The 27018-nt window shown below is 36.1% G+C and overlaps 1 protein-coding gene across 2 annotated transcripts in view; it reads right to left on the bottom strand.

Annotated features, from left to right (window-relative positions):
• The window catches only part of GRID2 (glutamate ionotropic receptor delta type subunit 2), a 1459902-nt gene that overhangs the window by 295534 nt on the left and 1137350 nt on the right, over positions 1–27018 (bottom strand). For both annotated transcript variants that reach the window (XM_003257534.3, XM_030819132.1), the window contains one exon: positions 21686–21883. In XM_003257534.3, the coding sequence (XP_003257582.1) occupies positions 21686–21883 (198 nt within the window). The remainder of the gene's footprint in view (positions 1–21685; positions 21884–27018) is intronic.

Here is a 27018-nt window from a genome sequence, read left to right as displayed (position 1 = left end):
ATAAGTTTAAACACTGAACTGTAAAAACTATGTATGAATATATTCTAGTTTTTAAAGGGTCAAATTATATAAAATCAGCCTATTTTCTTCCTGCAGGTAAAACAAATGCCCAAAATATCACTGGCTTAAAAATCAACATGGAAGAAGTTCCCTGGCTGACTGTCCCAGGTTTATCAAGCTTCCAGAGTTAAGAACCAAACTTATTTTCTCTTGTTGCTCTCTGCTGCTCAGTACCTAGCTTCCAATTCATGTCTTTAGAGGGCTGCTTGAACACAAGCCATCCTATTAACATTCCAGCCAGAAGAAAGGAGGAGGAAGATAAGAATAAGAATAAAAATCCTTCCTTCAAGAACATTTCTCAGAGGCATCACATGATATTTCTGCTTAAATATCATTGGCTACAATTTAGTCACATGACCACACTAGCTCAGGAGAGAAACTGGGAAATTCATATTGTGGGAAGTCTGTATCTGGCTATTACGATTCAGGAGCTGTATTACTAAGAAAGGAGAGAACAGATATTTATAAACAATTAACAGTCATTGCTACATTTCCTCATATGTAAACAGTTTTGAGATTGAAAAAGTTCTTTTAGACTCTTTTCTATTTTTACATATACACAGGTATATACATTTTTTCCATAAAAATTTTCATAATGTAATGTAATCTTAGAGAAATACACATGTTTATACCTACCCCAATCTTTCTAAATACTGCACAGAATTTTGAGCAATAATTATTTTTGTTACTTTTGTATTTTTAACACATCGATAGCACATGAATAGATACTCAATAAGTGTTTATTGATTATAAAGGTACTCTGATTAATTTACATGTTTTCGCTTTGAAGGAGTTTTTTGAATGTTTCCTTTTTCTTACCTATTATTAATAGATTAATAGATATTTTGATCTGTTGCCACAATTTTGAAGTATTATATTCCAATTTTTGAGAAAAGTGTTTTATTTTTTCTTGGGTGCTATTCCTTTTCCTAGCTCCCTCTTTAGCAGGTCCCCAAGCCTACTCACATGCTGATCTCATTTTAAAGTCCTTATAGGAACAGTTTAGTTTTCACCAGTCTCTGAACCAGCTTTTATCTTCCAGCCTGATTATATATACTGAAAAATACCTATTTTCCTTTTCTAATGTATTTTCACCTGAGTTTTTGACATTTCCTCCCTAGAGTTTACAGTTATCCTTCATTTCTCTGTTTTTCTGTATCTCTCCTATGGGACTTATCTGTTTTATATTCCCGATTTCAATATAAACTTCTTGATGTAGGTATTTTATCTTTGTAGTCTTCTGTCTCCCTAAATATTTTCACACTGCTTTGCCCACGGTCATTTTCTAAAAATGTTTTCCAAGAAAGATCTCTCTCTCTCTCTCTCAACTTACTTGTTCTGCTTGTTCTTTGCAATTTGGTAGTAATAAGTGCTTTTATATAACCTTCAATTCTAGCATTCAAGGAATAGATTCTTGGCTATATACTGCCTGAAAAAAGTCTCTCCCACTTTGTCATTGACTTAAAGGTTTTCTTCCATATGAAGCTCGTAGCCAGGCCCTCTGACCTTGGTAGCTTGGGTTCTAATATTTTCAGCCCACATGTGTGGGATAAACCCCATATATGCTAGCTGTGCCGCAACACTGCTCATGATGTATCACCACCTTCCTTTCACTGAGGCCAAATCTGAGACTCAGGCAAGGTAAATAGCTTGCCTGAGATTATAGGTGAAAAAATTGTGGAGTTGGCCATGTCCCCTATAATATGCTTGATAGATTTGATTAACTTTTTGCTTTATGGTTTCTGTATAATCTCTTCCTCCTAATTACTTCCCCAGTATTTATTCATTGCTCTATTTTTTTCAGCACATATGTCCTTTTTAATTCTTACTCTTATTTTTCTGAGTTCTGATTTATACCTAAGCAATACTCATACTAGGGAAGTAGGAGAAAGAGATTTCACAGACATGGTGGTAAGTGTATATGTATATAACTGAACATATAAGGCATTATAGGCAATTATGTAAATTTCAGTTGAAGGAAAACTATTGGAGAGTTATAGGGAGAGTGTAATATGATCTGACATTTTAAAACAATCACTTTGGCTGCTCTGTTAAAGATAGATTATAGGAAAAAGAGCAGTAGCATGGTGAGCAGTTGAAGGGCCACTGAAATAGTCCTAAAGAGAGAAAATAGTGGCTTTCGAGTGGTGAGAAGTGATCATATTTATATTTATGGTATATTTCAGATTTACAACCAGACAAATTTGCTGATGCATTGTATGTAAGGCATGACAGAGAGAAGATAATTCAAGGACAATTCAAAGGTTTTGCACTGAGTAACTTGAAAACTGGAGTTGCCATACACTACAACAGACCAGAATGGGGGAAAGGGGTGAAATCAGGAATTCAGTTTTGAACACTTAATGTTTGAGGTACCCGTTAGAAACGGAAAATGCTGAAGGCATTGTGAGAAATAAAAGTCTGTAGTTCAGGTGAGAGGTCTGGGTTAAAGAAACAATTAGGGAAGTGGTCTACTTATAGATGATAATTGAATCCATAAGATGGGATGAGTCCACCAAAAGTTGAAGTATAGATAGTAAAGCAAGTGGTGGATATGTGTTGATCTCTTCTCTCTCTCTTTCTCTGTCTTTCTGTCTCTCTCTTCTCTATATAGCTGCTTAGCTCTTGAAGAACAAGAACTCTGTGTTCTATACTTTATGTATTCTCCAAAATTCCATCTACATATTAGGCCCCAATAAATGCCTATTGAATGCTAAGTGGGAAAAAAGGTACCAGTTATAAATTACAGTAGTTTAGAAATTATCTGTAACATTAGAAGAGGCTTAAAAATATATTGTTTCTATAATTCCCAAGAGGTAATGCTATATCTTTGAAGAAACAGACCATCAGAAAGAGTTTTCCAGTCATGTAGAGACTTCTTCAATTTTCTAAGAGGCCATCTGAAGGCTGCTTATGGGCAGAGAATACAGAAGCAATCGCTGACTGAAATGCCCAAACTGCTAATACACATTTCAATCAAATGCAAATCAAGGATAAAAGAACTAGAATTGAGTGAATTTTTATCTTCATTATAGTAAAATTTTCAATCATTGTAGAATTCACTTAATGTAGCTATTATAGATGTTTTAGGAGCTCTGCAGGGGAGGGGAATGTAAGCTCTTTGTTAATAAGAAGATAACTAGCTCCCAGAAACAGTTTGTCTCTATGAGAAGTAAACCAATTCTGGCTGTTCTCCTGGTGATTCTGTGCAGTATCAAATGAAATACAAAATGAGTAAGAGAGACACTCAGATGTCCTCACACTGCTAGAGGGAGCCTCTGAAGCCAAACTGCAGTCACCTCCTACCTGGACACAGCTGAGCCTTGTTAGGTCTCCGGATTTTTTTTGTTCTTAGTCAAGGAAACCTTTACTTATTTTAAAGCCTGCCATTACAAAATTACCAAATTACAAAAAGAAAGCTCAGGATCATTGAGACTTAGAACAACTGAAATCTGAAGTATCCAAATGGCAGGCAAGAGTAAGTCCACAGTTATCTTTCAAGGCATGGCTCTGCTTCCAAATATTCATTCTGAGTATTTGTATGTCAAGTTAAAAAAAATCCTTTAAATGAGGTTGGAACATTGATTGCTAGAGTGAGTGAATATTTAAAGGTTCCATTTGTGGTTTTAATGTTGTACTAAAGGATGTTTCCATTTCTCTAATATTAAAATTAACCTTTTCATTTAGTAAAGTACTCACCATTGCAAAAACAGAGAAGGAGGAAATATATTCTATATTGCATCAACTACCTTTCTAGGCTATAATAAATTCTTATTATTCTCTTTTACTTGTAGCATATTTCTCTATGTTTATAATTTCCAGACTAACATAGACTAGAACTGGCATGTTAAATAAAAATGACCAAGCAATCTAAACACAATACCTCACAATTATGCCCATAGAACATAGAGAATTTCATATCTGAAATGCCCTTTAAAAGTTATTTATAGTATCCTCACCCAAATCTGCAACCTCTTATATGCCTGGATGTTATCTTACTCATTAATTTTATCTCCAAATCATGATCAGGGATAGATGAAATTCTAGGTAACAAATGGCATTTCAATAGCCAACAGTGGATTTCAGGATTTATCTATCCTTAAGTTATCAGATTTTCTCATCATAGCTTCAGCTGGATAAGCTGTAACCCACCAAATCTTTTTATTTGTAATATTTTACTGAATTTTTGTTTGTCCTTGTCTATAAGTTCTCCTTAAATCTAAGAGCCATTCCTGGATGGCATCATTCCCTTTGGCAAATGTTCACTCTCTGTTCTTTAGTTTTGATTCAAGACTTATTATTCACCACTTATCTGTGCTTGCCATCTATTAGGCCAAGTACTTAATGATTCAAGTCCTTTATCTGATTGAATTGCTCCTTGCTGTTTGCAATGTCTGCCAATTAAATATCACCTGCAAATTTAGAAAATTGCTCCTACAACCATTCACTAAGTCATTTGCATCTACATAATTTATTTCCTTTCACAGATCTCTCTTTATCCTTTTCCTTCATTAGTGTTAAAATCCTTCCCTATCAACAACAAATATTTTTGGCCATGTTTTCCTCTTGTATTTATATACAAACAGGTTGTATGATCTCCCACATCTATGTTTTAGTTGCATCCAATATTCATATCCAGTGGATTAATTTTGAACACTCACCATTCAGACGTGCAAATATGTATTCTTATGACCACATATATTTCTTTTTAACTTCCTGCCTGTGTACAGCTGACATACTCTGGGAAACTCAATCTGTCTATTATTACTTGTTTAATCTCACGTAAGAATGAAAACCTTAGCCACTGTCCAATTGAAAGTCCCTATAAGGGCTCCCCTTCTTTTTAAGTATTTTACTCTGTTCCCCTTTGTAAAGCTATCTTCTCATTTCACAAGGCCTGCAAGCATTTATCACTGGGCAGTCACTGGCAGGTGTGTTGTAGGGAGGAAGTTCTTCTTTGGTGGGCAAAGTTTTCTTATTTTCAAGGCTGGTTTGCAGTAATGAAAATATGTAAGACTCTTTTGTGTGATCATGGAACATTTTTGATGGCTTTCAGGCACCCAGCTGAGAATCCTTTTTCATTCACAAGCATTGCTTCTCATAACAGGACCTTCTCCTGATCCCAGTGGGTGGTGGGCTCTCCCTGCACAAGGCTGTCTCTGGCCTTTGTCCTTGCCAGCTCTTCCTCCTTCTCTAGACCGTGGGAATCTTAGGTGTTCCTGCCACCCTAAATTTGACTACCTAGGAAATGGTGGTCAGAATGGTGGGAACTGTGCCTCCCTGCAGCATGTTCTGCTGGCATAGAGAGATAGGCTGGACTTTATGGGAAGAATGCCTGATCCTTCCCAACTGCCCCTGGCATGCCCAGTGTGGGTGGAAAAGGGGGCAACTCATCACATTCTCAGGTTCTCTGAACTCTCTTCCCAAAGTTAACCCTCTCCTCCCTCTAGTTTTTAAATTATTTCCCCTCACAGCAAAAATAATTAACACCGGTCCTCCTTACCCATGCTCAGGTGGAACAATTTAGGACCTTAAATAATGATTCTGTGCATGATCTTCCTATTAATCCAACATTCCCAATGAAGCTTTTATAATGGAAGTGATGGAAGTACCTGTTTCCTAAACTTTTAGAAATTCTCAACATTATTCACTTGGGTTCCAGATGCTCACTTACTAATTGTTCCTAGACAATTCCATGAGAATGTTCCTCAGGTACCACAAAATCAAAATGTAGCCAAATTCTGTGTCCCTGTTGCTCTTTTCCAATCTGCTTTTCCTTCTGCATCCCCTATTTTTGTTGTGGTGTGTTCATCTGCTCATTTTCCTCTGCTAAATTTCTCACCAAGTCTCAACCCTTCCTTCTCTTCTCTAAGTTATCAATTTCTATTATTATGCCATAGAATATTAACTGTTTTCTCAAACTCATTTTTTTGTTACTCTCCTATTACTGTTGTTTTAATTTAGACATTCCATTATTCCTCCCCAGATTGTTCAAAAAGCCATTTGTTTTTTCTCTTCCTCACTCCAATGCATTCTCAGGCCTACCTCAGCTATCTTTCTTAAACATATGTTAAATCACATTTTTCTCTTTTGTAAAATTCTTTTATAATTTGTACTGGCTAAATGATAAAGTGCAAACTCTTTATCAAGGCAAACATGCTTTTATAATTAGGCTTATTGTTGCCTCTTATACTCCTACTCATCTGAAGACCTAGCTTAAATTTCTCCTCTTCTGTGAAATCTTTTAAACTCCCCAGGCAGAAGCTGCCATTCAGCCCCTGGGTTGCCATGGCACCCTGTATTACCCTATGGCATTTTTCACACTGTGTTTTAATTATTTATCTACACATTTGTTTTTCGTGTGCACTTAGAGATCTTTGAAGGCCGAGGAACAGTATCTTCCACTCCTTTGTATCTATGATGCCAGGCACAGTGCCCAGAATACAACATGCATTCAAAAACATGTGCAGATAAATGGATGAATTTAGGGCATTCTGCTGTGTACTTGGCATACAAAGTAAACATAACCTTAGTCTTCTGTTTTCCAAAACAGGGACTATGCAGAAAGAAGCTCTCTCTCTCCCCCTATCTCTCTCGTTCTCTCTTCCTGAGATTGTACATATGCCCATTTATAGATACAGATGTAGATATATATAGATAGATGTGTAATATTACACAAAGGTAATTTGAAAAGAAGTGGAATAGGTGTTCTCAGAGGACAAGATTACTAAGAGATGGGAGTAGTTTGAAAGCCTCATGGGACAAAGTGCAAGTTTAGCTAGGGTTGAGAATTTAGGATGATGAAATGAGTACGGGCAGTCTAGGCAGATTAAAGCTGAATGTCATCTAAATGGAGTGTGATTAAATGCAAGAGGGAAGTGATATAGACTGTAGAGTATATTGCAGGCCTTTCTAAAGGTTTTAATTTTTTATGGAAAGAAGACACAGGTGTTTGAGAAAGAAGTGTGAATTTCGAGAAGTTTAGAAATGCAAATCTTTTACATCACACCCCAAATCTTTCTCTATGTAATCTTATGTTTTGTCTTCTACTCATACTCTGTCTGAACTCCTATCTGAACCTTCTTCAAGTATGCAGGTTTAAAAAAAACAGCTCTGAACTGTTTGAGTATTGTTTTTCTTACTGACATGTGACTGGGTTTATTTAAATGCTTTGCAGACAAAATGTATATTAAAACTCTGTTTTTCTCTGGAAACTGGTAAAGGAGTTAGGCGCTTGGATTCTGGAGCCAAACTTCCTAAATTTGAATAATTAATTATCTACAACTTGGCTACGTGACCATGGGCAACTTACTTCACCTCTGTTTCATCATTTGCAACATTGGAATAATAGTAGTAATTATCGTTGTGAGTACTGAGAGGTAATAAATACATAGTATGTGAGACTGTGTCAGGAATAAGTAAGCTCTATATCAGTGCTAGTAGAGTTGTTAGTCAGTTTCAAGCTATGTTTTAAATTCCTTGTGGGTTTTGTGTTAATTGCAGTGTTGTCAAATCTATTATTGATGACAAGTATGTCATCGAACTCTGGTGATGTTCTACTTTATTATGAAATACAACATATAAAATAATTCCAAGCATATATAACACAGAGCTATAGCTTTATTTTACAAAAGCACTAACTAATCATATTTCATAAACTTAACTTTCTAAAAAATTATTAACTGCCCTTCTCCATTGCAATATATTTGCTTTCGGATTTATACCGCCTACTCGTTTCTCCTTTTGAAACTCTAAGTTCGTATCTTTTATATCTATCAGGTGGGGTCTTAGTATTTTCTTGTTGATTTTGACTTCTTCATGTAGCAGTGAAGCGGTGACACAAACAAGTCACCATTACACTTTTACAAATATTTTCTAACATTTTGTTTGTAATTTAATTTGGTTCATTATGACTTTTTATTACTGTCTATTTGAATTTTTGTGTACATGTAACTATTGATAGTTTCCTTGTAACTTATTCTATTGTTTTTAAGCCCCTGAAGGATATCTTTTGTTTTTCCTGTTTGGTATCTACTTCTCCTTCCTCTAATAACAGCATCCCACTTTTCCTTGGGATTCACTACTCCCCGAGGCTTGCTTTAGGTGTTTTGCGTGTAGCTACTCCTACTCTCAGTGCTCCACCTGGGCAAGTGGTGCAGGCCTGGCATTGAGAGCACTGCCTCCTCTTGAACGCAATACTTCATAGTCAGAGCCAGCGAATGTTAAAGCTGAGGCTCTGTATTGGAACTGCAGGTAAAGGAGAATCTATGTTGATATTGGGATAGGTAAGAGGATGAAATCTAAGCCTAGAGCTACTAAAAGTCACTTTACTGCCAAGAGAGGAGAGCCTGCCTGAGACCTGGGGCAACACACACACACAAAAACACAGCTGAGAGAGGCAGCAAGCGATACCAAGGCCTGATGAAAGGAGCCTGGATCTCATCCCTGAATAGGCCAGTTTTGTGAGAATTAAATTATCTTTTCACTTCAATTGGATTGTCATTTGCAACCAAAGACACCTAATTAATTTAGCTTAGAATATATGGGCAGGTTATTTTCAAGATAGAGAATACCTTTTTTAAGAAATGGGGAAGGAGTGAAGAATTTGAAAGAGACTGAAAATAAAAGAGAAGTAGGGATAAAGAAAGGTAGAGGGGCAATTTAAACTTCATCTATATGCAGATTGGCCTCAAATGCAAGTGTCCATTCCATAACCTTACCCAAACTCCAGACTCATATATTAGATTACTTATTTCATTTTCCATTTGGATAGCTCCAAAGAGGTATATCCAGAATTGTTAAGAGAATGGAATCAAACAACTTAAGCTAATATCCTGGTTCTTCCACTTCTTAGCCATGTGACCTTGAGCAAGGTATTTAAATTCTCTAAGCCTTGATGTCTTAAATCTACATAATGGGCATATTAACTATCTATTTCATCAAATTATTATGAGCATGTAAGGAGTCAATACCTGTAAAGCTTTAGAATAGCATCTGGGTATTATTACTCATTTCTAAAATAGTAGTTTTGATTCCACATTCTGCAACTCCTAGCCAAATATTTCCTTCATTCGTTTCTTATATGCCAATAAATGGTACCACTCTCAATTAACTTGAAGTAAAGTGAGACTAGCTGAATATAACAGGCTGTTTAATTAATGGACAAAATATTTAAAATAATAGGAACAAAAGCTCAAAGTCTAGTCTTTCAACAAAGATAAAAACATTTTATATAAAGTCCAAATTTAGTAGGCTATAGTAGGTTAATTGATTATATTAAAGAGCAATGAGATCCCATTGAATGGTTATTAATTAGGGGAGTGTTATTACCTAATATATGCCACGTGGCCACCACTCATTCTTTTATGTACAAATATTTTCTAGATATTGAGGCTTCAGTAGTAAACCAATATATTTTATGAAATCTCTGAACAACTTAAGCTTACATTTTACCAGAGGAAGACAAATGAACAAGTTAGTACATAATAAAATAATTATGTGTTATAAAGAACAATAAAATAGAATAAGAGAGATAGGTAGTACAAAGGATGGAAGCTGTTCTTTTGAAAAGGGTGGCAATGGCAGTCCTCTCTAATAAGTTTTAAGCAAATGCTGAAAAAAAAATGAGGTGGACAGAGAAATATCTGGGGGAACAGCATTTTAGGCAGATAGGAGAGATGGAAATTGAAAAGGCCAAGTTCATGAGTATAAGGAAGTACAAGGGGTACCATAAGCTTGGAGCATGGTGACAGAGGGAGAGATAAAGAGATCACAAAGAGAGTTGATTGGGCAGATTATGTAGACAATTTTAAGGACAGTTTTTACTCTGAGTGGGATGGAAACCCATCAAAAGTCTTCTAGCAGGAAAATGACTGGATCACTCTGGCTGCTGTGTTAAAATATATTGAAGGCAGTCAAGAGTGGAAAGGGAGAGTAATTGGACCTCTGCAGCTACAATCCAGAGAAGAGATAATTGTGCCTAGGAACAAGATAGTGAGTGGAGCTGGGGAAAATGGAAACAAAGGCTGTTTTTTTTTGTTTGTTTGTTTTTGTTTTCTGCTGCTGTGGCTGAAAAGACAAAATTACAAAGCGTTGAGTTTAGAAGAGATCGTTGGCTTTGGTCTTTTTTTAATTTTTTAATATATTTTTATTATACTTTAAGTTCTAGGGTACATGTACACAACATGCAGGTTTGTTACATATGTATACATGTGCCATGTTGGTGTGCTGCACCCATTAACTCATCATTTACATTAGGTATATCTCCTTAGGGACATGGATGAAGCTGGACACCATCATTCTCAGCTTTGGTCTTTCTCTCATTTCCCCACAGCAAATCCTATCAGTCTACCTTCCAAATATGTGTTGGATTTATTACATTTTTAAAACACAGAACCTGAGGAAGTTTTTACCAATCTATCCGAGTCAACAGATACAACAAGATCTATTTGTTTTTCCTGCAACATATTCTTGAATTCATTTTCTTGGTTCATCTTCACAATAGCTTCATTCCACTGATGTGGACACTGTGACTCAAAGAGGATTCAAAACTCTTTTAGGCTCACATGGGCATTAAATGTGTCAACAGTATCCATAACTAATGCCTTTGATGTCACTAAAGATGAGAGAATCATGGAAGGATTTTGAGGTTGAATATCAACAACACAAGGGACTTACACTAGATTCTCACAGCTTTTGCAGCAAACCATGGAGTTTAACAGCTGAACATGAGGAGAGCATAAAAAATGAAGAGACTAGAAATCGAGGCTTGAAAAGTGTGGAAAATGTTTGGAATGGTCATGTGGGATTTAAATAAAAGGTCAATACCTAATGAATTAAAGGACACTGGAAAATCAGTGAAAGCTCTATTGACGTTAGCTACCAGGGTATTGAAATGAACTCCATCAGCCAAATGTCATGACTAGCTACATCAATAACCCAGTGTGCAGGATCCTAGACAATAGGAGTGGGAATGAGCACAGGAGGCATAGAAAAAGAGCAAGAGCTTGAGCATGGCTTGGGCAAAAAATATACTTATTTTGAGCCAACATGGCGTGGGAATTCTCTTCCATCATTTTCACTATTTATTAGAGGCCATGGAATTTTGCCTTTCTTAGATACTCAAGGAACCTGTTTTTTTGTTATGTATTAATGAGACTGTATGTATGTTATCTCCATTCTTGTTTTGTTTTGTTTTACGTTGTCAATTACATGTGCTTTCTGAAGTCTTACCACCTCTACCAGACAAACCTCACAATAGTATCTTCTTCTCCTTCTTTGAAAACTTTGAGACCTGGCTAAATGTTTCTCTTCACACAAAAACCGACCAACCTCCTAATAGATTTCAGAATCAATGTAGATATTCCTTACAACAATCATTTTGGGTTGGGCCATGATTCAGATAGATTTTATTTTCTAAAGCAGTCTTAGGTTTTCAGAAAAATTGAGTAGGAAGTGTGAATAATTTACCCTATTATTACCATGTTGCATTTCTGAGGTACATTTGTTACAGTTAATGAACCTTGCAATCATTATTGGAGACGGATCTCACTCTGTCATCCAGGCTAGAGTTCAGTGATGCTATCACAGCTCACTGCAGCCTCGAACTCTTGAGCTGAAGGGATCCTCCCACCTCAGCCTTCTCAACAGCTGGGACTAGAGCCATGCACCACCATGCCTAGCTAATTTTTTTAATGTTTTTTTTTTTTTTCAGAGGTGGAGGTCTCTCTATGTTGCCCAGGTTGGTCTCAAACTCCTGGCCTCAAGGGATCCTCCCATCTTGGCCTCCCAAAGTGTTGGGATTACAGGCATAAGCCACCTTGTCTGGCCAATGAACCAGTATCAATACATGATTATTAACTAGGGTGTACAGTTTACATTAGAGTTCATTCTTTCTATGGGTTCTGACAAGTGTATAATGTCAGCAGTGTATATCCATCATTACAGTATCATCCAAAATAGTTTTATTGCCCTGAAAATCCCCTATGCTTCATCTATTCATCCCTCTCTCCCTCACCCCATTTTGAGCTATTTTAAACTTGTTTCTTTTATCTTCTCTAACACTCTGCCATGAACCTCAAGGTCAAATTGTAGAACTTTCGTATTTCAGTCTCTGATTATCTCTTTCTAACATACTCTTTCATTTCTTCACCCATACTTCATCTGTTTTTCAAATTCATTTGATCTTCTGATTAACTTTTCCAGAATTGTATCCAAGTTTATGTCTCTGATCATGACTATGCTTCCTTGATCATTTTAGCTCTTCTTTCATCTCATTTAATTCCCTTACCAAGTTTATCCATCCCGTCTCAACCTTGATATGAACGTTTTCATCTCTGCTCCTAGACTTGGGCATTCAATCTCAGCTGAAGAAAGTCACACCACTGTGTAAACTAGCAGCAATGAAAAAGTATCAGTTTCATATAAACCTCCACTCAGTCTTTAGTGGCACTGATCTATTCTTTTATCTGTTCTGATTTAGCAGTCACTTTCCCTTTCCTCAGTGTCTATTTCAATCTTCACCACTCTCCTGTAGACTGTTACATAATACATGTCCCCATAACTGTCAACATACTTAATCTCCAATTTTTATCAAGAAATTTGAAGGAATAAGAAAGTATCTTTGTCAATTTTCCATTCTCTTGCCTATCTATTATTAATATACACATTCTCATCATATTATATTCAGTATCAAAGTAACATCTTTACCTCATCAAAATCAATTTTCAGTTTAATCATTTTTGATGGAGTCAAATCTGTTCCAGGATATTTATCCTTCACTGGCTTTCTTATATTACATTTTCCTTCTTTCTTTTTCTTCCTTAGCTTATAATTTTACTCAAGTCTCTGTTAACTTAAAAACAAACAAAAACTCTACCAAAACCAATCACCCTTCCAATTATTATCTCTTTCTTCCCCTCTCCATCTAAAATTTCTGAAAAAATAATACATATGCATGTCATTTTCACCTTTTCACATCCAAGTTTTTCCATCATCTTTTGCAGTCTGGCTTTTTCTCCCACTATGCTACCAAAAGAGTTCTGGCTTGGGTAACCAACAACTCCCAAATGGCCAATCTAGTGAACATTTGGCAGTTCTTATCATCAACATCTCAAATAGTTCTGACATTGCTAGTCATAGCTTATTTTTTGAAACTTTCTTATTTTTTTCATAAATTCTTCTACTTTTGTCAGTTCTTAAGTGACAGCTTTCTCTGGGTTTCATCCTAAGATTAGCCCAGTGATCCTCTTACTCCATGTGTTCTTTTTGGCAGTCTGATGTACTTTCATGATTTCAACTACCACCCACAGGTTGCTGACTCCCAAATGTATACCTCCTATTGCACTTTCACAGTGAGCTTCAGAGTGCTACATATCCAACTCACCCTATTCTAAACTGTCCTCCTCCTCTAAATCTTTTTCAGCAGTCTCCGTCCCAATTAGTTACACAACCATCCTTTTATGTATTTGTACTATGAACTGATGAATTATTCCAGACTTCTCCCTTCTCACTTTAGTCAATAAATTCTGTTTATCCTACGTCCTTTTTATCTCTGATTTCCTGTCTTTCATTCTATTCACAACATTAGTATGGTAGGATAGATTCTCATCACTTTTTGCTTGGAGAGCTGCAAAATTCTCATAAATTTTGGCTGCTTTCCGTGCTGTTTCTAACCTTTCTATCTTTACTTTTACTCTTTTGTCTGTCAGTAGACGTCCTTTACTTTCTGCCAATCCCTCTTTACCTAGATAATTACTACTTGTTATTTTGTCATCAGGCTATATTTCTCCTCCTTCAGGAAATTCACCTTTACTCTACCTTCTTTGTTGCTTTCTTAGTGCTTCTCTATCATTGCAACTAGTGCATTGTATTATAAGTGTCTAGTTTAACCTCTGTGTTTCTCATTAAGACAAGATCTCTTCAAGGGCAAGAACCATGTTTTATTTATCTTTGTATCTCCAGTGCCTAGCACAGTGCATAGCACATAGAGGCCATCAACAAAATGTTTTCATGATTAATGTCTATGTCTTACTCACACTTGCATCCCTCCATAGCACTTTGACCATGGCATGTGATTAACACATGTTAAGTGGTGTATGTTTTGGAATATTTATAGGCAGGGTGCAGTGGCTCATGCCAGTAATTCTAGCACCTTAGAAGGCTGAGGCGGGCACATCACCTGATGTCAGGAGTTCAAGACGATCCTGGCCAACATGGCGAAACCCTGTCTCCACTAAAAATACAAAAATTAGCCAGGTGTGGTGGCAGGTGTGTGTAATCATAGCTACTTGGGAGGCTGAGGCAGGAAAATCGCTTGAACCCAGGAGGCGGAGGTTGCAGAAAGCCGAGATTGTGCCACTGAACTCCAGCCTGGGCAACAGAGTGGGACTCCATCTCTAAATAAATAAATTAAAATAAATTAAATAATAAAATAAAATATTTATAAAGCCTCCCGGTAAATATATGCTTTCTATTGTTAATGCATTGATGAATTAAAATACCCATCACAGAAATTCATTTATCTAGTAAAAGTAAAGAATTGCCAAACTTTGTGTCAACCATGAAAAATAAGGAAAGCTGTGTAGCCCCGTGCAGCTGATTTACTCTGTTTAGCCTTGGGAGCATTTTATTTCTCAGAAAATGGCATTATTGGCATTATAATTACTAAAAAAAAGTATCTTATACTCCAATATTATATGTCTACTTTCAAAAACATTCTTTACTCTCATGAAACCACGTGGGTGGGTGCAGTGACAAAAAAGCCTAGTGTTATACTAGAAGTTTAGAAATTGAGAGATAGGACTCTCAACGGTGCTATATTTTAACATGGAAACATCACTATTAATACTTACATGCTACGTATAGTACTTTATCCTAATTTTACAGATTTATAATTTAGTCCACTTATTCTTCCTTTTTTTCCATTTTCCTGGGTTCTGGCTTTATTCCATTGTTAGATCTATTTTCCTTGGGGAGTAAAATTCTTGTCATATAATTTAGCATTTGATAATCAGTTAGCATGAAGAGATTTAATTTCCAGGTGGCGGAAATATTCAGGTAAAATTAGGCTGAAGGAACAGGTTATTTTTAAATACAAAACTACCAGTCATGTTCTTTATATAAAATAAATCTTCCATCGAAATAACCATCAAGCTTTTTTCTTCATATAAACCCCAAAGGAATTTTTTAAGTATGTACCACTCTACATTTATAATTGACATATTAATTTTGCAATCATTTAGAAAATTGTAAAGGGCACAATTTACAGACAGTACTGATCATTACCTGTTTTCTCTTAAACCCATACATACCATTTTCTATTCTGCTATATACTGTGAGCCTTATAGGGATGAGAATCTGCAAACCAGATTTCCCAGGCTCCTTTGCCATCTGCTTCTCCGTAATTTCCACCAGAGGGAAACCACTGAAGATACCAGACAGAAAAAGAAAGAGAAGAGCCTTCTGCTTTAAATGGTTATTTCAGTGGCTGCAGCAGCAGTGGCAGTAGGCAATTCTCGATCCCAGCAGCTAGGGCACAGGCAGCAACTTTTTGGTAATTCCAGGTCTGATCAAGGGGCATATGCCTGGCAGATACAATCAACTGACACATCAGTAACACTTGATATCTGTGTTTTACTCTTTTCTTTTTGCTTTTCCAATGTCCTACTCTGTTCATCCTTTGCTCTTTGATTCCTTCTAGCACCTTTGTGATCAACCCACAATATTAAATTCTCCTCTTTTCAAAATTTTAGGAATGGTTTTCATTTCCCTGAGTGGGCATCGGCACTGACATATGTATATTGTGTTGTAAATACTGATAACTTAAAATAATATTGTCAAGTCACTTTTAAAAATATATCTGTTAGAATCTAAATATCACAGTGATTTGACCTCATGCTTTAATAGGTAGAATATTTATATCATTTTATTTTATGCTTGAACTATATTTATATTCCGTCCCACCCTCACACAATTGTAATTCAAATACAATAGAAATGTGTGTTTGAAAGTCTTTTCTTGATCACCAAAGTATTTTTGCATAAAAAATATGCATACAAATTAAAATTGCAATCCTTATTAGATAACCAGTGACTATAAAGTTTTAGGTATAAAATCATTTTATCTGAATTGAGTCATGATTCGATTAGTATACAATCTATGGATTCAGTGTCTATAAAAATAAAATTTTACTACAAATGCAGCTTACAATGTTATGGATAGAGCCTTTAAAAAAATAATTTATACATCCATGGGTCAGTACTAATTATGGTTTAAATGAGGTAGAGTTTAGCATTAAGACTTAATTTCTGTATTTTTTTACTTTATAGAAATCTTTTTCAAACAAATTAATATATGAAAAAGGAAGATTTAGTGTCTATTTCAAAATGTCACTCAACACCTTGAAATTTTTCTGTGCTGAATATACTGGCTTGCCCTTGGAAAGTCTTCTAGTACCCCGAAATACTCCACTTTAAAAGCTGCTGACTTGAAAGCCAGCCGAAGAAGAAACTATATCATCAAACATCCAACTGTCTCTAATTCAGAGTTATCTTTGTTTTTAATTGTTTTGGTACTTCTATCCTAAACTTGATACACTTTTTATTTCTTATATAAAGTTCTCTGTGGGCCTCTCTTCCCTTCTAAACTAGGAGAAAATAATTTCTCAGTTACATTAACTCACCCTTAAATATTTCTCCTGTACTAGGCAGAAGATATCTCTCATTTATCTGTTTCACATCTTTTGGCCAGATTTGTGTTTTCATAAATTTTAAGAACACATTAATTGCAGAAAATTATAAGAGTAGTGAGGCAGAGAAGGACTTGAGGAGACTTTACTGTATTATTAGTTTTTAAATAGACTCTGTATGTACATCATATCAATCATTTGCTCTCTCTCTCTGACTGCATTTTCCTCTCTTAAAAGTATGTATGTACTGGACCACTGATGTCTGGTTTTAATAAGAAAGCTCTCTAACATGAGATCTAATCACTGTGGAATAATCATATGAATTCAGAGCTCACTTTCCATCATTTCTTCTTTGACTCTTCTTTAATGTGATGGTTTGTGCATAATCATTATGATATATATATAATTGCACTATATGAAACATTCTTTTAAGTTTGGTAGCCCCTTAGAAAGGCACACATGAGTTAATCCTGTTAATTTTAAAATTCTTACTGCCTTGTACAGAGATATTCAGTGGCAATATTTATTTAAAATATACTTAGATTCACAAAAGTATGTGTATGATCAGAAGGTATAATAACAATAATAAGCTTGCTTTTCTGGAGCTCCCTCATAACATTTTTATGCCATTTCAACGGTGTAATTTTGCTTTATAGGGGTAAATACACCTCATAAAGTTTGAATATGATGAATTTTATTGGAAAGCTAAGTTATTTTATGATATTTTATTAAAGTATCATTATGTAATTGAATTAACATTTGTGACTGTTAAAAATTAGAACTTACATCTCTACTGGTAACAGTCAGAATACAGTTAAGGGAATGTTGTGTACCTTTAACTTGATAGTCATTTTCTAATGTTGACTGCTCTTTCCTTCTTGAAATGTTATTTTCTGTTGGCATTCATGACAACCCATTTTCTCAATTTTCTTTTAATCTCTCTATCTACTCTCTCTTCTACTACAGAAGTCTTTTCTGCAGGTTTCTTCTCCTCCACCTGCTTAATAGTTTTCCTAAAGCCTAGTCAGAGTGACTAAATATCCTCTTGAACAAAATAAAAACCTAGTTCCAATGAATAATTTTATATTTTTTTCTGTCTAAAAATCATATGTCAGCTTCTTTAGGCCTCAATTTTTTATTTGCAAAAGGACTCCCTCTAAACTATAAATTATCATACAATAATGACATGCTCTTACATGCAAATAATACAGTGAAATTGATTGTTTATGAAGAACATTCTATTTCTTGTGTATGATTGTTATACAATAAACTTATATTTTCAAAACATAGTATTTGGAAGTGATCTTACCATTAACATACTTGTACTCCTCATTTTTATAGGTGAAAAGGCAAATCTCCAAAATTAAACTAACTAGTGTAAGCACATAAAACTAATTAAAAACAACATCAACATACTAATTTGAATGCTTTTTATGTTTAATTTGCATCTAGCAAGTGAAGTTTATTAGCATAATAACTCATTAAGGATTTTAACCACTATCTATATAGAATAAATTTGTATAATGCCTTTTCTTTACACTAATTTTAACATAATTGCTAATCTGGGTTTAGATCAGGACAGAGCCCTTAGAAACATAAAGGTAGAACACTGAATTTGTGACTTTTAAAAGAATAGATGAAGTTGCACGGTTTTAATAAGAAGGATGAGGACTGATGATTGCCCATTTTCTATTAAAAATAACGATAATAATGCTTTGCAATAAAATTCTATATGTAACTTACGTATTAAATAGGCCAAATTCATTAGGATTTTATAGAATATAGAAATAGCTTTATTATTTTCCCTACCACTGCCTTAAGAAACCTTTTATTTCTACTCTTCTCCATTCCTTGCAAACAATTTAGGTTAGATCCTTTAGCCTTCTGAGTACTTTAAAGCATTTGAGAAATTATTCCAATTCTAGCAATGATGCACTAGCTTTTATTGGACTAGCCCTATCAGAATAAAAATTGAAAATTCAGGATCAAATTGAAAAAAAATACAGAAAAGACTGGAGAGCCACCCAAAGCAGGCAGAAACTGCAGGTACCCATGAAAATAATAACTGCACTGGGTGGAGCCCTCCTTTATAAGGCTTAGTCATTGAGGACCCACTTCAGTTCAGCGGAGATGGGGTGGACAGAGCTCAAGTAGAAAGTCAGTCTTATTAACTAACCTGTCAGAGGATGGAGTTTGAATCAGCTAGGGTTGCCAGAAATTGAAAAGGGAAACACAAGAAGGAGGATGCCACAGAAGAGTGAGCCCCAAAATCTGTGTATAAACTTTCTAAAATCCTTAGCTGACCCCTAAGCTGCACATATGTGGGAGAGATCCTAGGAAAATTAGCAAAGAGTAATGGCTAGAAGGCTAAACATGTTAAAGAGGGGATTACAATTGTTGCCTATGACAGGGAAGATACAGATTGAATTTTGAATTCCTCTAAGTCAGAAGGGCTTGAGGAGAACCACAGGCTTTCCCCCAGAAACTCCAGAAGGCTGTATCTTAGAAATATGTGGATTAGGAAAACCAAGGGATTTGCCCTAGGAACTAAGATTACATCAAATAGACCTGACTTAACAACGTTTAAAGCTAAATATCCACAAATTCAAGAGGAACAGATAGTGATTTAACCATCCACTGAAGCAAAAATCAATCCTTTTCAGAATATACAATTTCAGAGACATAATCACAAGTCTTAACAATGTATCAACCACAAAGTCCAATATATAATCAAATGTAACCAGAAATGTGAGGAACCAGGAAAACGCAATGTATTCTGAGATGATAAGATATTGAAATTTTAGAAAACAAGGACTTTAAAGAAGCCATTATAAATGTGATCATGAACTTTTAAGAAAAGATAGTCATAACTGATAAAAAGATAGGAAATCTCAGCAGAAAAATAAAAATTATTTCAAAAAATTGAAATTCTGGAAAGAAAAAATAAGCAATCTAGAATGAAAAAGCTACTGAAAGGACTTAACAAAAATTCGAAGATGGCAGAATATCAGTAAACTTGAAGGCAGATCAAGACAAATTGTCAAATCTGAAGGTCAGGTAGTAAAAATATCTTAATAAAACAAGCAAGGCCTCAGTGACTTAGGAGACAACATTAAGTGATCTAACTTGAATATTCTCTGAGCCTCAAATCAAGAAGAGAAAGGAAAGAAGGTAAAAAAAATTGAAGAAATAATTCCCTGTATTTACTAAATGTAACTTATCCCAGAAGTTTAGTGAACTCTCATCATAATAAATGCAAAGAAAATAATATCTAGAACATCATAATTAAATTTCTAAACACCAAAAAATGAAGAGAAAGTTGTAAAATGGCCACTAACACATACAAAAAATATACTACATATAAAGAATCAGGATACAGATGATGGCTAATTTATCATCAGAAATAATATATGGCAAAACTGATAGAATCACAACTTTAAAATGATGAACATTAAAAAACCCTGTAAATTCAGAGTTTGATAACCAGTAAGAATATCATTTTTAAATGAGGGTTAAAAAAGACATTTCAAGGTAAACAAAAGTTGAGAGTATATGCTACCTATGTAGCCCTGCACTTCAAGACACTCTAAAGAAAGTTCTTCAGGTTGAAGGTAAATTATACCAAATGGGAGCTCAAATATATGTAAGGAATAAAGAGCCCCAGATACAGTAGATAAGTGATTATATCCCAGCAACTGTCTTTTTTTTTTCTTTCTGTGCCTTTAAAAGACAATAAGTATTTAAATAAAAAACTATGATATTTGGTATGAGGTTAATTAAATATGTGACCACAATATCAAAAGGATAGAGTGAATGCAAATAAAATTATATTGCTGAAAGTTTATTACTTTTTATGTGAAGTAGTACAATATTAACTTTAGATAGAATGTGGTAAGTTAAGAAGGCATATTATGACCTTTAGACTAACCACAAACAAAAATACAAAGGGAGACAACTAAAAAGGCAGTAAGAGCAATAAAATCAAATACTGAAATATATTTAATTAACCCCAAGTAAAACAGGAAAAGAAGCAACAGAGAAAAAATAGTATACATATAAACCAAATAGTAAGTTATAAACCTAAACACAACTATTCAATAATTTATGAGGGAAATGTAATAATTATAAATGTCTATGTGCCTAATAACAGAGCCTCAAAAAACTGAAGCAGATTCTGACAGGACTAAAGAAAGACACAGAGGTTTTAAACACCTTTCTGAGAATTGAAAGAACAAAGAAAAATATATACGTATGTACAGACCCATCTTGATTAGATTACAAAATGAAATGATTAGTTTCTAAGCAGTGAATGTTTTAATTTTTTCCAATAACATCACATTTTTTAAAAGAAAACAATAGTCCATCCTGGCTAACACGGTGAAACCCCGTCTCTACTAAAAATACAAAAAAATTAGCCGGGCTTGGGGGCGGGCGCCTGTAGGCCAGCTACTCTACTCGGGGGGCTGAGGCAGGAGAATGGGGTGAACCTAGGAGGCGGAGCTTGCAGTGGGCCGAGATCGAGCCAATGCACTCCAGCCTGGAGGACAGAGTGAGACTCTGTCTCAAAAAAAAAAAAAAAAAAAAGTACAAAATTGCATGTGTAAGTTACATTGTGATTTCATCACATATCATATACTCTTTCTGTTTTGGGGGTGTAAGTTGAGCAAAGAAAAGGTCTTCTTCTAAACCCTTTTCTATTACAGGATATATTTTAACATTTAGGTTTATTTTGTCATCTACTTTTCTTTCCACAAAGTTCATAAAATAGTATTGAGTGAGACTTTTGTACTCAACTCCACCACCTAATGCTTAACCAACCTAAATACATCGCACTTATATTATATGAAATCAGCTTCAAGGTGTTACTGTTGAACCTTTAGGTATGAGACAAATAATTGAATCTTTAAGTATGAGACAAATAAATAAATTAATTCTTACCTTAAAGACAAGTTCTCCTACCAAGCCATTCCATGTCCCATCTTCTTGTGGGCTTCCGTATTTGTGATCCGGTGCTACATAAATTTCATAGTTAAAACCCAGGTAGTTAGATAAGGCATCCAAAACATCAATGGAGAAGCCCTGGTATTTCTTCGGCTTACCCAAGACATTTTCAGAGACCATCACAAAAGGTTCTTCCTACATGGAAATAAGAGAAATTGCTGATGTCAATCTATAGTGCTCCCTAAAAGCAAAGATTAATTCTTTAAAAGAGTTTTGATTAAATCTAAAAATTGCTTTATACTTTGAAAGAATCAACTCAGGAATATAACTTATGCATTATTAAAGCATCATATTATTTAACAATGCTTAATCATTCAATTTCTTATCATCTCCCTTTTAATTATTACCATATCAAAAATTAGATAAAAGTAACTAAAAAACTTAGGGTCCATGAATTTATTTTCCCTGTCCTCAGAGGACCAATCTGAGATTCCTCAATAATAAAACATTCAACAAACTATAAATTTATCATATCTATTCTCAGGAATTTATTGTTTGTAAACCATGTAAATTACATCCAATAAAATTTTAACAGCTATAATCTACATAAAACTATCTGGAAAGATAAAAAAATTCTAAGAACATATAATTTAGCTGAAATTAATAATATCGCATTTACTGGGAGTTATTCACTAAGTAATTTTGTGACTTTGATATAAACACACATTTCATTGGAAAAATAGCTTCTTTATGACTGATATGAGAAATTCACTTACCTTTTCAATAAACTGTCTAATTTAGTAAATTTAGCAAACAGATTTCTGCTTCCACCTCTTTTATCTTTTCCCATTTTTGTCTTTTTAAAGCTAACAAATAGACCCCTTTCACTTTTGAGAACACCTGGTGTTAAGAAAGCTTGATTGATTTGAAACATACTGGCAGACTACAGAAAATTAGATAATCTATTCCTTAATTTTCTACATTTGCTCAGAAATCTTTCAGAAACAGTAATATTTACAGATAACCACTCATGGTGTATGTAGTCCATCCAGCCCTCTGGCCAGGATAAAATTTCTCCTTGTACATAAGCCAGAATACCCAAAGGTTTTTTTTTTTTTTTTTGAATCATTTTTCCTCAGAGATTCACAAAATAGCCTTCATAATGCTTTCATTTTGGCTTTTATTCAAAGACACTATAAGTAGCTTACAAAATCACTGCACCTGTTATAGGAATATTGTCAACTATAATATACAATTTTCTCCCTAAAAATTGCTATGAGATAAATTTTGTAATTGTTCAGGGTCAAAGAGCTTCATTTGCCTCAGTAGTGCCTTTTTCAAAATGATAAAAAACAATGTAACCAATTATTGAGGTATTTCTTTTCATTTTGGATATTCAGAAAATCAGTACTAAGTTTGATGTTCATCTATAACTATGTTGATATTGTGGTATTTGTAACATTTCTTTAATCTTGGTTATCTAAGGTACTTACATTTTCTAATTTTGAAAACATATTTTAGTTTCACTGTTTATATGTTATCTTAGAGCAAAATGAACTAGTAAATGGACAGTTGGTAGAGTAGGTTACTGCTAGTTGTCCTCCAGAGGAGTTCTCTTCTTCTCTAATTATATTTTTTTATATTTTACCACTATGGAGAATAAAGACAATCTGTAGTCCTACTTCAGGCAAAGTGGCTTGCTTCATGGCCATGTGACTAATTCTGCTCAATGGGATGTAAGCAGGGTGGTTTGTGCAACATTTCTTTTTCTTTCTGCTACCTGAAAACTAGAAAGAACATACAATGGCTGGTGCTCTGGTAACTATCTGAGACTACACACAGCAGAGAAAGGAGAGAAGTCTATGTCCCTGACACCTAAAATGCTGTACAATACTTGGGCCAACTCGCCAAGGCTCTAGAATGTAAGAAAGAAAGAAATATCCCAGCACTTTGGGAGACCGAGGTGGCAGATCATGAGGTCAGGAGATCAAGACCATCCTGGCTAACATGGTGAAACCCCATCTCTACTAAAAATACAAAAAAGTAGCTGGGTGTGGTGGTGGGCGCCTGTAGTCCCAGCTACTCGGGAGGCTGCGGCCGGAGAATGGCATGAACCCAGGGGGCGGAGCTTGCAGTGAGCCAAGATCGTGCCACTGCACTCCAGCCTGGGCAACAGAGTGAGACTGTGTCTCAAATAAATAAATAAATAAATAAAGGTGGAGCCAAGATGGCCGAATAGGAACAGCTCCGGTCTGCAGCTCCCAGCCTGAGCGACACAGAAGACGGGTGATTTCTGCATTTCTGTTTGAGGTACCGGTTTCATTTCACTAGGGAGTGCCAAACAGTGGGTGCAGGACAGTTGGTGAAGCGCACTGTGTGCGAGCCGAAGCAGGGCGAGGCATTGCCTCACTCGGGAAGCGCAAGTGCTCAGGGAGTTCCCTTTCCTAGTCAAAGAAAGGGGTAACAGATGGCACCTGGAATATCGGGTCAGTCCCACCCTAATACTGTGCTTTTCCAACAGGCCTGGAAAATGGCACACCAGGAGATTGTGTCCCGCACCTGGCTCGGAGGGTCCTATGCCCACGCAGTCTCACTGATTGCTAGCACAGCAGTCTGAGATCAAGCTGCAAGGTGGCAGCAAGGCTAGGGGAGGGGTGCCCGCCATTGCCCAGGCTTGCTTAGGTAAACAAAGCAGCCAGGAAGCTCGAAGTGGGTGGAGCCCACCACAGCTCAAGGAGGCCTGCCTGCCTCTGTAGGCTCCACCTCTGGGGGCAGGGCACAGACAAACAAAAAGTCAGCAGGAACCTCCACAGACTTAAATGTCCCTGTCTGACTGACAGCTTTGAAGAAAGTAGTGGTTCTCCCAGTACGCAGCTGGAGATCTGAGAATGGACAGACTGCCTCCTAAAGTGGGTCCCTCACCCCTGAGAAGCCTAACTGGGAGGTGACCCCCCAGTAGGGACAGAATGACACCTCACTCGGCCGGGTACTCCTCTGAGACAAAACTTCCAGAGGAACTATCAGACAGCTGAATTTGTGGTCTCATGAAAATCTGCTATTCTGCAGCCACCGCTGCTGACACCCAGCCTAACAGGGTCTGGAGTGGACCTCTAGTAAACTCCAACAGACCTGCAGCTGAGGGTCCTGTCTGGTAGAAGGAAAACTAACAAACAGAAAGGACATCCACACCAAAAACCCATCTGTACGTCACCATCATCAAAGACCAAAAGTAGATAAAACCACAAAGATGGGGAAAAAACAGAGCAGAAAAACTGGAAACTCTAAACAGCAGAGCACCTCTCCTCCTCCAAAGGAATGCAGTTCCTCACCAGCAACGGAACAAAGCTGGATGGAGGATGACTTTGACAAGTTGAGAGAAGAAGGCTTCAGATGATCAAACTACTCTGAGCTACAGGAGGAAATTCAAAACAATAGCAAAGAAGTTAAAAACTTTGAAAAAAAATTAGAAGAATGGATAACTAGAATAACCAATGGAGAGAAGGCCTTAAAGGAGCTGATGGAGCTGAAAGCCAAGTTTCGAGAACTACGTGAAGATTGCAGAAGCCTCGGTAGCAAATGCAATCAACTGGAAGATAGGGTATTGCTGATGGAAGATGAAATGAATGAAATGAAGCGAGAAGGGAAGTTTAGAGAAAAAAGAATAAAAAGAAATGAACAAAGCCTCCAAGAAATTTGGGACTATGTGAAAAGACCAAACCTACGTCTGATTGGTGTACCTGAAAATGACTGGGAGAATGGAACCAAGGTGGAAAACACTCTGCAAGATATTATCCAGGAGAACTTCCCCAGTCTAGCAAGGCAGGCCAACATTCAGATTCAGGAAATACAGAGAACGCCACAAAGATACTCCTTGAGAAGAGCAACTCCAAGACACATAATTGTCAGATTCACCAAAGTTGAAATGAAGGAAAAAATGTTAAGGGCAGCCAGAGAGAAAGGTCGGGTTACCCACAAAGGGAAGCCCATCAGACTAACAGCTGATCTCTCAGCAGAAACTCTACAAGCCAGAAGAGAGTGGGGGCCGATATTCAACATTCTTAAAGAAAAGAATTTTCAACCCAGAATTTCATATCCAGCCAAACTAAGCTTCATAAGTGAAGGAGAAATAAAATACTTTACAGACAAGCAAATGCTGAGTGATTTTGTCACCACCAGGCCTGCCCTAAAAGAGCTCCTGAAGGAAGCACTAAACATGGAAAGGAACAACCAGTACCAGCCACTGCAAAAACATGCCAAATTGTAAAGACCATCGAGGCTAGGAAGAAACTGCATCAACTAACGAGCAAAATAACCAACTAACATCATAATGACAGGATCATATTCACACATAACAATATTAACGTTAAATGTAAATGGGCTAAATGCTCCAATTAAAAGACACAGACTGGCAAACTGGATAAGCAGTCAGGACCCATCGGTGTGCTGTATTCAGGAAACCCATCTCACGTGCAGAGACACACATAGACTCAAAATAAAGGGATGGAGGAAGATCTATCAAGCAAATGGAAAACAAAAAAAGGCAGGGGTTGCAATCCTAGTCTCTGATAAAATAGACTTTAAACCAACAAAGATCAAAAGAGACAAAGAAGGCCATTACATAATGGTAAAGGGATCAATTCAACAAGAAGTGCTAACTATCCTAAATATATATGCACCCAACACAGGAGCACCCAGATTCATAAAGCAAGTCCTGAGTGACCTACAAAGGGACTTAAACTCCCACACAATAATAATGGGAGATTTTAATACCCCACTGTCAACATTAGACAGATCAATGAGACAGAAAGTTAACAAGGATATCCAGGAATTGAACTCAGCTCTGCACAAAGTGGACCTAATAGACATCTACAGAACTCTCCACCCCAAAACAACAGAATACACATTTTTTTTCAGCACCACACCACACCTATTCCAAAATTGACCACATAGTTGGAAGTAAAGCTCTCCTCAGCAAATGTAAAAGAACAGAAATTATAACAAACTGTCTCTCAGACCACAGTGCAATCAAACTAGAACTCAGGATTAAGAAACACACTCAAAACCGCTCAACTACATGGAAACTGAACAACCTGCTCCTCAAAGACTACTGGGTACATAACGAAATGAAGGCAGAAATAAAGATGTTCTTTGAAACCAACGAGAACAAAGACACAACATACCAGAATCTCTGGGTCACATTCAAAGCAGTGTGTAGAGGGAAATTTATAGCACTAAATGCCCACAAGAGAAAGCAGGAAAGATCCAAAATTGACACCCTAACATCACAATTAAAAGAACTAGAAAAGCAAGAGCAAACACATTCAAAAGCT

Source organism: Nomascus leucogenys, chromosome 9 (genome assembly GCF_006542625.1).
Source record: "Nomascus leucogenys isolate Asia chromosome 9, Asia_NLE_v1, whole genome shotgun sequence".
In the NCBI taxonomy this organism is placed as follows: Eukaryota; Metazoa; Chordata; class Mammalia; order Primates; family Hylobatidae; genus Nomascus; species Nomascus leucogenys.
The sequence above is the reverse complement of the archived record's forward strand: the minus strand, read 5'-3'. Positions and strand labels throughout refer to the sequence as shown.